Below are 11098 nucleotides of genomic sequence, written 5' to 3' on the forward strand. Positions count from 1 at the left end.
AAGCCACGGTCATGTCTAATGGTCCTTGATGTAGATATAGTCACGATTTGTATAGATAGAATTGATCTTTCAAATAGCACATGATTACTTTACGCACATAATTCTTAAGCAAGATCTTTCACATTTAAGTCCAATCCAATTGAAAGCTTGGACTGTAGCGGTTCAGGCTAATAATCGAGAAATACAAACTTACACTGTTCTTTGACTTGAGCCGGTCGATGGTCTATTGGGCGATGTAAGACATTTTCTTCGAACCCTTTCTACCGTGAGTATGGTGACAATGCTATTTTGGACTAATTGAGTGTAAGTCAGGCGAAATTCGCGACTCCTTCGAACAACAATTTGCACAACACCCACGACCTCCGCAGTTACATGAGATCGATACACTGGAATGAGATGGACACGTTGGCTAAAACCCTAAAACCCCAAGGCACACAGAGCAGCAAGCAATGGGTGAGAAACCTTAGTATACGCAAACTGCCCTGTCTGTGCTGTCAAAGGAATCATAATATACGTACAAAGTCTTATCTATGATGAGTGAAGAATCATATTATACGAACAAAGCCTTGTCTGTGAAGTTTAAGGAACAATACTATACACACAAAGCCTGAATTACACCGCCAGAGCGTTGCTGGCGCACCTTACTTGAGTGTCCTGACGAAACCCTTGTTGGCGCGATCTTGATGGGGTTGGAATTCGGCATGGAGGAACTGCCATATCAGATCCGCCCGGTATCGGATGGGCCCACAGGAGACTGTCTTATCCCTGCTGTGCCTGCAGTAGTGCAGTAACTCGCCCATCCGCACCTTTACATCTTTTTCGGGGAAGCCCTTGGACAGCCAATTGAACTTTAAAACGTATACCCCGACTTCGTCAGAGTATTGAGGGGGAGGGGAGGAGATCATAGAAAACCTTTGAAACATTAATCTTTTAACCGTGCTGTGAGGTACAAACCAGTAACTTGACAAAATTATTGACTTTCTGGCAATAATAAAGACGACAATAGACTCTCACCTTTCCAAGCCATTGATGGTGGTAATGATACCTAAGTCCAACAAAGTACTGGCCGGAATTTTCAAACATTCGTAAGGATGCTTCGCCTCTCTAACACAGATGACCTGCGAGATTTTTTATATATAGTCTGTCATGCAATAAGTGGGCGACAATAATTAAGTGTACGAAAAACAAAACACTTGCGCATGGTTACAGACAAGACAAACATTCTCTTTTTCTCCTGAACAGCACACTGTGCCGATGATGAATGTGTTTTGCTTATTATAAATTGACACCGGTGCATACCTTTTAACCTTCACTTCGCTTCAAGACAACTGATCGTCTTCGATCCCCTCTAGCTGTAGGGCAACGCAGCAATCGTGCAAAGCTCTGGGTCTCAAGATCTAACAAGGACAGAAGAAAAACATGCTCAGTTGAGCAATGAATGGTTTATGAACTGGAATGGCGCGTGCCATACGATCATACAGCCGAATGAGACAACGTCCAAGACGTCAACGAATGCTCTAGATAATGTATGCACATAAACAGTACACACCACACCACAGGACATAGACCCCTTAAGGACACCCAGCACTTCCGTTAGCACTTCTTGTATAACAATCCCAACAGTACACACCACACCACAGGCCATACCAGACCTCATCAAACAGGTCCCTTAAGCACACCCAGCACTTTCATTAGCACTTCTTATATAATAAATCCAAAGGTACACACCACACCACAGGCCATACCATACATTATCAAACAGGTCCCAAAAAAGGCATACCCAGCACTTCTAATAGCACTTCTTATATAATAAACCCAACAGTGCACACCACACCACAGGCCATATCATACATCATCAAACAGGTCCCTTAAGCACACCCAGCACTTCCAATAGCAATTCTTATAGAATAAATCCAACGGTACACGCTACCCACAGAACATATCATACCTCATCAAACAGGTCCCTTAAGGACACCCATATGTTCCACAGAATCTTGTTTACCACTTCGTCCGAAGTGTTATTGTCTGGGAAAACACAATCCACTTCCGCTGCCATCTCCAGAAGCTTGGTGACCATCTCTGCAGAGCAGTTGAAACAGTACAAGAATGTTGGACATCAAATGACAAATGTCAAGCCCACGGGTTTCACGGCTATTAATTGAGCGCGGTTATATAGCTTCATTATGTTGCAGGTGACAGAGAATAAAAGTCGATTTATAACAATTTTTGCACATGAAAAGAATAGAAAATTAGTTTCTCCACTTCAACTTTATTCAGTTGTTGACACATAAAGCGACACCATAGTTCCATTGTGTTGCAGCTGACAAAGAAAATAACAGAAGCATACCCAGCACTTCCATTAACACTTCGTATATAACAAATCCAACGGTGCAAACCACCCACGGTGTACCATATCATACCTCATCAAACAGGTCCCTTAAGGACACCCATGTGTTCCACAGAATCTTGTTTACCACTTCGTCCGAAGTGTTATTGTCTGGGCAACACAATCCCCTTCCGCTGCCATCTCCAGAAGTTTAGTGACCATCTCTGTAGAGCAGTTGAAACAGTACAAGAATGTTAGACATCAAATGACAAATGTCAAGCCCACGTGTTTCACGACTATTAATTGAGCGCAGTTATATAGCTTCATTAGGGATGAGAATAAAAAGTTGATTTATAACTATTTATGCACGTATCGTCGAAAAGAATAGAAAATTAGTTTCTCCACTTTAACTTTATTCAGCTGTTGACACATAAAAACGACAGTATTAAGCTATTAATTGAGCGCAGTGACAAAGGAAATAAAAGTTGTGCTATCTCTTTTTGCACGAAATATGTAAAATAAGAGAAAATGTTTTCTGACACATAAAGACGACACACAGGTTTTGTTTCATATTTGCTCGTACCTGTAGAAGAATTCAGGCGAATCACACTTTTTGTCCCCGTTTTATCTATCGAACCAAACCAGAAGGAATATACCCACAAATTAGCTGATCTTTGTGTAAAATTGTTACTATATCTCATTATTCAATCTTCTATGCTTGCATTGAATGCAGATGTAAATGACAGTTGGAATAAGCTGAATGCTGCCAATGAAACAAACCCAAGTAAGAATTGATTTCAATCGTCATGTTTTGATAACAGAAAATATGTGTCAACCAGAATGCTATGTGTATAGATCTATTATTCTATGATTTTGGCCATACACTCGGAAACTGAGATTATCGAACATCGAATAAAATATAGCAAGGACGTTGGACGTCAAATGATAAATGTCAAGCCCACGTGTTTCATGACTATTAATTGAGCGCAGTTATATAGCTTCATTATGTTGCAGGTGACAGAGAATAAAAGTTGATTTATAACTATTTATGCACGTATTGTCGGAAATAATAGAAATTTAGTTTCTCCACTTCAACTTCATTCAGTTGTTGACACATAAAACGACACTAAATAATAATTGAGCGCAGTTATATAGTTTCATTGTGCTGCAGTCGGCAAAAGAATTAAAATTTGTGCTTTCTCCTTTTTGCACGAAATATGTAAAATGAGAGAAAATATTATTCTGACACATAAAACGACACAGATTGTGTTCCATATTTGCTCGTACTTGTAGAAGGATTCAGGCGGATCACACTTTCCCTCCCGTTTTAATCTATCGAACCAACCCACAAGGAATACACCCACAAGCTATCTGATCTTTGTGTATGATTTTTACTATATCTCATCATTCAATCTTCTCTACTCGAATATCCATACATAGGTCTTCATATTGACTTTTTTTGAGATACATTTGTGTTTATCCTGTAACGTCATATTAAATAAGATCATGTTTTTTTCACTAGACCAAGGAATTTATCTGCGTGTTGACACGTATCTAAACATCTTGATACGTTTAGCTTGTCATGAACATAAACGCAGCGACTACAAAGAGTTGAACTTCTTTTTCAACACCAAATTGCAATGGTGGGAGTGATAAGGTCGTTTAAGGCATCGCCTATACTCTTAAAAGTATATTATTCAGGATTCCATTAACAGACATGTTATACGTTGTTTACTGTCGAAGCGAATGGTAATGATTCGTAAGTTTTTTTGAAGTATTTGTTTGTAGGTGTTAGATTGAACTCTAGTAGTGTGTTCGTGTACACAGATATTCAGGCGCCATAAAATAAGGAAAACCTTGGTTATCCTTACAGAGTGCTTAAATATCGCTGTTATTGATATTTCCCCTAGAATTATCATGTGGGCGTGAACACGATGTCCAGTAGAAAATATGTAGCGAACAGATGTTAGAATGATACCGCTGATTTTTGTTTCGTGGTAAATTTTCGAGTAGTTCCTTCTATATTACTTGTTTTTATTTCGATAAAAACCAGTAAAACATCAAATCGGGAGTCTAATCAACGTACTTTGATAGTGACCTGTTCCATCTTAATCCTGATCGTGTCCGTGATGGTGCCTGGCGATCCTCGGATTGATTATCATCGGCATTATTTAAAAGTTCATTAGGCGGCTTAGAATGTTCTTTCTTAAGATTGTCATCGCTATTGAATCCGAACAGGAGAGACATACGTCATTCAAAACTTACTTTGATGGAGTTTGCACTTTGCTTAGTCGCCATGATTCCAAGAAAATACACTTGCTACTCGACGAAGTATCATTGCCGCAACGAGGCGGTCTAAACTCCACTGGAGTGACCTATGCTTATTTCTGAGTCAGAGTCAGAGTGCTACATGCGTGATAATAGTCACTACTGAGCGGAATATGTTGATTGTAACGCAAGATATTCCACTACCTGATAAAAGTCATTTCACTAGCTGATAAAACCATTCCACCGAGTATATTTAGATGAATTTATCAATTGGTTGTAATTATTTATCGACATTTCGATGGTTTTTGTTTTACAGTTCTAATTTATGTGGTTGTCATCTTCAGGGTGATATGGTTTACTACGATGGTGGAGGCGGTTGCTGATACAATCGTGATCGTGTGCTATCTCCTTCCAGATTAGTTGCTTGTGCTTTCTATTGTAGGGTTCCAATAAAGAGGTTTCCGACTACTATTAGGAGCCAAGTTAGTTCTGGTTTGAACAAACTTGTATTACATTATATACTTTCTGTTTACGACAGATGTGACTGGTTGCAATAGCAGCGCAATCAAGCGAGTGACTCTTCGAGTCAATCTCGTGGGTCATTACGTTTACAGTATCTTTTAAAAGAATAGCTGCATATGATTATTGAAATTAAGAATTCTTTGTGTCGGCAGTTATTATCTTACTTGCACAGTTTACCATAACTTTTGGTTACTTCTGTTGCGAATCAGTTGTCAATGATCACATCGGTGTTGATAATACATTTTGTCACGGTGGTACTTTTAGTAAGGCAGGTCCACCATATGTTTTTGGCGATGCTTTTAGTTGCTCCTTGACTGGCGGCGGCAATATTTTGGACCATGGACGCTATAAAACACACTGTCCGAGGGCTGTGTATTGTTTTCCATTTGATGGTAAAACCTATTTTTTGCGCACTGGTATGTGTATAAGATGAGCACTGTAGTATCAAATAAGTACTCTGGCGCATGTTGTTTAATGTATCAAATACAACACTCAAACAAAACACAATCTTTGATTCTGAACAACTTTAAAATGGAGAGAGTATTCTGAACATTACAAGCCTACAAAACATCACAGGCAATAAAGATGAGACTACCATATTTTACTTATCTGAAGCTATTCCCAGACCAACAGATTATAGTACTTGATAATGATACTTTTAGTACCCACAGCAATGTTGTAAATCGCGCTCATTGACGACGGTGATATAAATATATATATATATAAATCTTCTTTGCGTGTGACTTTACTACTCTGCGCGTATCAACCATCTGTTTGCTTATAAGTCGGCTCATACGAAATCCCCGCTTCACTTTCTCCGCGAGTAAGAAAAAATGCTATAAGTCATTCTGAAAATAGTTTTCGAGTCTTTGTCCACCACTTTTTGCGAGCGAATACCCTTCCTGGATACTCCCATGTGGTCCATCAAACGCAGGCAGTACTTCACATTGCGTAGCTGAACAATCACCCCAAAACAGAATACAGTAAAGAAAGATATCAGTTGCAATATACATTCATGTTGTGATCTAGTTTCAACCGTCCAATAAGGTATCAAAGTGTGTATAAGACATACAACATCAGATCGACTCTATCTAAACTCAAAAATGAAATAATCTGTGCACACTGCAATATTACCATGGAGCTTCGAGTTAGTATTTAATTGCAGTTGCATGGTGTAGATACATGCCGCAAACACAGCGAACCAGCAATATAATATTGAATATTCGATCAAAGGATTTAATAGTGTATGTACATCCTTTTGTTAATCTAATCCTATCGAGCGCATAGTGCGTTGTAAACAATTTCAGCACAATAAGAGCAAATTGCGATACCAAACTTATAAAAACAATGTATGTAGGCCTTAGTGTGACTCTGCGCTTGCAGAGTTTACCAAAATTCTATAAATCCCTACTGAAAGCCTACTTACATATATTCACTCTCACACTAGTAAATACAAACTACTTTACGCCAGATTTGTCGCAATCATACACGTCTTTGAAATTTGTTCAATACAGATGTTCGAGATTAAATTGATGGGATGAACGAAGGTGGTTCATATACACACATACTACACATCCAGCTATAAACACACGCGAGACTAAGATCTATAGGATTACAAGTTTTGTCACGAATACTTTGAAATTGCATGCTCTATAGCCACAGATACTCACCTTTTCCTCGGCTGTGTCGGGTTTCAAAACGTACTCCGTCAGTGGTACGAAGAATTGACCCAAACTACCCAACAGCCATAGAAAGCGTACACCATCATGCATTCCCTCTGTCAGATCTTCCACCGGCCCAGTTGTCAGGACACCCACGTGAGTATCCACAAACTGTAGCATAAGCATGCACACCTTGTCGACCTTTTCTATTTCAGCACTGAAGAGAGAGTCAAAGGCGTCCTGTGTCTCATCTAACATCGTAGTGTGTGATTGATTGGGAGACTTAGCCTTTCATTTGATTTGAGATACCGAAGATTCTTAAATTGTGGTTTACTTTTCTCAATTTAGCAAACCAAACCTCAAGCAAAATAAATAATAACCAAAGCCATACAAGCCACTATAAAACGTCGCAAAAAAACAGAACATACTCACAGCTTATTTATTCCAGATTTCTAAAGATTGTATGCTGAGTGATCTTAGTTTGTGATCCGCAGTAACTCGTGTGATAAGGGCCCGTATAAACGAAAAATAGTGTTTTACAAACTAGATGATATAAAATAGGGCAACGGCCCCAATATTAAGTGTCTGATGCCCTACATACGGACCCATAACATATTTTTGGGATACTTGACCCAAAACAGTAAAGGTACTTTTCAGTTTTGAACCGCAACCGCAAATATCACAAAAATGGTACGTATTTAAGTGAAGTTCGCTAGTTTATGTACTTTTTTGGACTAAAACATATAACTATTTTGCAAGTTGAAGGCTTTCGAGGGTCTGGGACCCTCGGAAAGTAGACCTCGAAATAGTAAATTATCATTTTTGTGAAAAATTGTTTCTGTACATTCTTTGGTCCACAACTATTTTGAGGCAACTATTTCGGTGAACTATTTTTCGTTTATATACGGGCCTTAAGTCTTCTCAGCACACTGGATCAAAAGATAGCACTTTCCGATCGTACGGGTTGCTATTGCAGTTGCTATTTGTGTATCAGTGACACAAAACCGCAAACACTTCTGTTAATGCATCATCGTGTATACTCTGTGACACAGATACCCAGAAATACACACCTGTATCCGAAAGCAGCTGATCCAGATCATCCTCCTCAGTCTGCCGGATCATGTGTGCGGGAATGTTATTGGCAGTACGCCTCTCAATATTAAGTTTGTGCGTTTCTGACTCGTCGCCTGTAATAACATGTGACTCCGTCTTCTGTATCACATTCCCGCCTCTGATCATCTTGAGTAGTCGTATGTGAGGATGTGAGGTTGCAGGGGTTAATGTCTGTCTGACTAGATGTAGAAGCGTGTGTGTACTGCGTTTTCCATCGAATTGGATACGGAGCAGTCTGGAATATCAACGAGGCATCTGTGTGATGAGTATGAAGTAAAGTCACGTTGGTATAAAAAATATGGTATATAGCCTATGTTTGCTCAGTGAGAGAGTAGCTACAATGGTCACTGCAAATCCAGGAGAGAAGAAATGGGGAGAGTTCACTGAGAATTGCATAATGGTAAGTAGAAAGACAAATGCAAGGCTAGAATATAGCTGTGTGTCGAAATTTTCTGGCTGACAAGTACAAACTGACACGAACACAGTTGTGATTGTATCCAACGGTTGAAAATTTTATCGTCTAGATTATGCGCAGTATAAGTAGTGTACGGAAGCCACCACGCAAATTGGCAACGATATATAGGAAAGTGGGAATAATACAACGCATACACGAGCAACAGACCACTAGGACAAACCCTCAGTACCATAACGATAACACGGAATTCAACTACGACAGAGCTTTGTAGTCAAAAACAAAATATACATTCTGAAAATAGTGTCAACATACAATGTGTTGCCTCTTATTCATGCTGGCCTCGGATATGTACAGGCAATTGCTTTGCGTTGTACACACAAACTTTACATGTCAAATTACATAACCAGACACAACTTTCTCCATATCAAAAGGAGCATACTATTTACTACGCCACGATTCGTCAAACAATTTTATCCCATACCTCTCGACGAATCATTCGCACAGTGAAATCCGACGGCAAATCATAAGGACATTCTAAGTGGTGAGCTATATCGTACATCAGAGAATATATTGCCGCGTGATTCATGCTGTTGATACCTACGAACGAGAGGTTATAGCGTTAAGCAACACACGTTTGTCTATAATTTGAAGCCATATTTGTGAGTAAAACCAAAGTGTAAGTGGCTATACAAGGGTATAAGGGGCCCCTGTTGCTATAGATCGAAGCCACCAGGTTTAGCCAAAAGATGTATCTGCTTCACGAAGCAATGTAGGCAATCGTTGTTCGCAGGTTGAAAGTTGTTGAAAAGCGTAGCAAATGCTTTCAATATATTTACAATTTTACAATCTTGACCTGGTGAAGTATAGGGCACAAATATATGGCTACATGGATCTCAAGGCATAAGGCATGCACATATCATTAGGTTCCCGTTGCGAAGCGATATTTGTTAGCGTAGATTCTATGATTGCTTGATTAGAAGTTCGAAAGCAACATGTGATACATTCAATACCAAGTTGTGTCATTTGGGGTGATGTTATCGATCTGATCAGTCAAGCAAGTCATTTATGTGTATAGTATACGCCCGTACTGATGTCTTCATTTTAATCATATCATTAAAAGCGATAAGAGTTTACTGAATTGCGCAGGTCAATTTCGAATGTGTTCCTGTTGTGAAAGCTTTCGGTCAAACAAGATGGGAATATGTCTAAAGTATCAGGTTGTACCGTAAGCACACAGTGCACTAAATGTCTACGGATTAAGAACACTTGACAGAAGCTACCGAAGGAACATTTGAAAAATGACACAATATTCGCTGACCACAGTAGCTACCAGATGCGAGAACAGCATAATAGTAAAGGAAAAATCAGACTGCATGAGTGTTTCGCATAGACATCAAGTAAAATCAGGCAAGTCATACTCACAGGCAAACAAGACTGGTTCATGTACTCACGAGAGATACGCTGCTACAGAGGAGCACCCAGCAAAAAATTGGGTGTATATTCACCGCCAAACGTTTTCGTCTACGCACACAACATGGAATTTTTGGTCAATGCGTAACATGCAACCTACTTTTAGGATTATACACATCATGCCGAACCGGAAAGTAGTCCTCAAGGAATCTGATAATGCTTCCCAGGTTTTCCTGACGAGTCACCGCACTCCTCGCGAGCTCTTTGTATTCGATCGCTTTCCCCGTCAATGCACCTACAAATAACGACCGAGATAAAAATCGCTAAATGCATACTGGGGTGATGGCAATCATCCATGCTACGACTACATTCGAGCGCAAAGCCGGTAGACGCTGAAAATTTACCCGAGCACTTACTTAAAAGGAATATGATTATTTCGCCTGTCGCTAAATCAGCCATAAAGTCACGGACAACCAGGTGCTCGGATGCCGTGTGCTCGTTCACCCATCTCGATATTGCCTGGTATGAGAAGCAACAATGTAACGTTCAAGTTCAAACAGGTCAGTGTCAGCTACGAGTCTTTAGCCCAATGTGATATATGGACATATGTCATGGAGCTCAAACGTAGTATGTGAGATTCGCGCGATGGGTAGTGTGTTCTACGGTACTGGATACGGTCATAAGTATGGTTTCATAGACAAACATACAAATAATGTATATGGTATGTAGACAAAATAGAGATACCTGTACTTAATCATGATAGAATATACTAGCAGAGAACATGATTATACTGATAGGAATAAAACGAAGAAAGAGTAACACATACGAGTGAATGTTTCTAGATGTGTTCTCAATCATTATATTTCAACAAACATACACCGAACCTATGCCAATCGTGCACTTTATAGAAAAACAATCTTCTAAACACTCAATCCAAGCCTGTATAGAGATAGCTATACTTCGAATGATAGTTGAACCTGAAAGAAGTCGCATCTTCATGTCCACATAATTGAATACATATGCGTACGCATTCACACTATGAAGAATTCTCACACGTGGATCTCATGAAGGCCTAATTTATCACCCACGCATGTGCGAGAAATCGTTGAAATACTGACAAATGCCCAAACTATGTATATATGTCCACACTCTTACGCTTCAAAGTATGCCTGATTTTATGGATATTGAAAAATATTGCAAATACTTGTTTTAGAAAAAAAGAAAAGAAAGTTATATGAAAATAAAAAGCAATTCACAGGTAAACATGTATCACTCAATCGAATATATAACAAATTAAATAACGCATGTATATACTGGTTTCCACAACCACAGATAAACCTAATATATATACAAACAATACATATTTACACTAGGTATATATAT

The 11098-nt window shown here is 39.2% G+C and overlaps 1 protein-coding gene across 3 annotated transcripts; it reads right to left on the reverse strand.

Moving 5' to 3' along the window:
• Positions 1-5702: 5702 nt before the first annotated feature.
• Positions 5703-10894, reverse strand: SARC_00447 (hypothetical protein). Of its 3 annotated transcripts, none has more exons than XM_014305894.1 (7): positions 10871-10894; positions 10132-10234; positions 9876-10010; positions 8787-8902; positions 7848-8016; positions 6787-7028; positions 5703-6071 (listed from the first exon to the last, which is right to left on the reverse strand). In XM_014305894.1, exons 2-7 carry the CDS (start codon positions 10172-10174, stop codon positions 5925-5927), a joined length of 852 nt encoding a protein of 283 aa, XP_014161369.1. In that variant the 5' UTR covers positions 10175-10234; positions 10871-10894; the 3' UTR covers positions 5703-5924. The 3 variants fall into 3 exon arrangements, with proteins under 3 accessions (XP_014161369.1, XP_014161367.1, XP_014161368.1); XM_014305892.1 differs by lacking the exon at positions 10871-10894 and adding an exon at positions 10693-10857; XM_014305893.1 differs by lacking the exon at positions 10871-10894 and having other exon boundaries at positions 10132-10319.
• Between the last annotated feature and the right edge of the window lie 204 nt (positions 10895-11098).

This window comes from Sphaeroforma arctica (assembly GCF_001186125.1).
Source record: "Sphaeroforma arctica JP610 unplaced genomic scaffold supercont1.13, whole genome shotgun sequence".
NCBI lineage: Eukaryota > Ichthyosporea > Ichthyophonida > Sphaeroforma > Sphaeroforma arctica.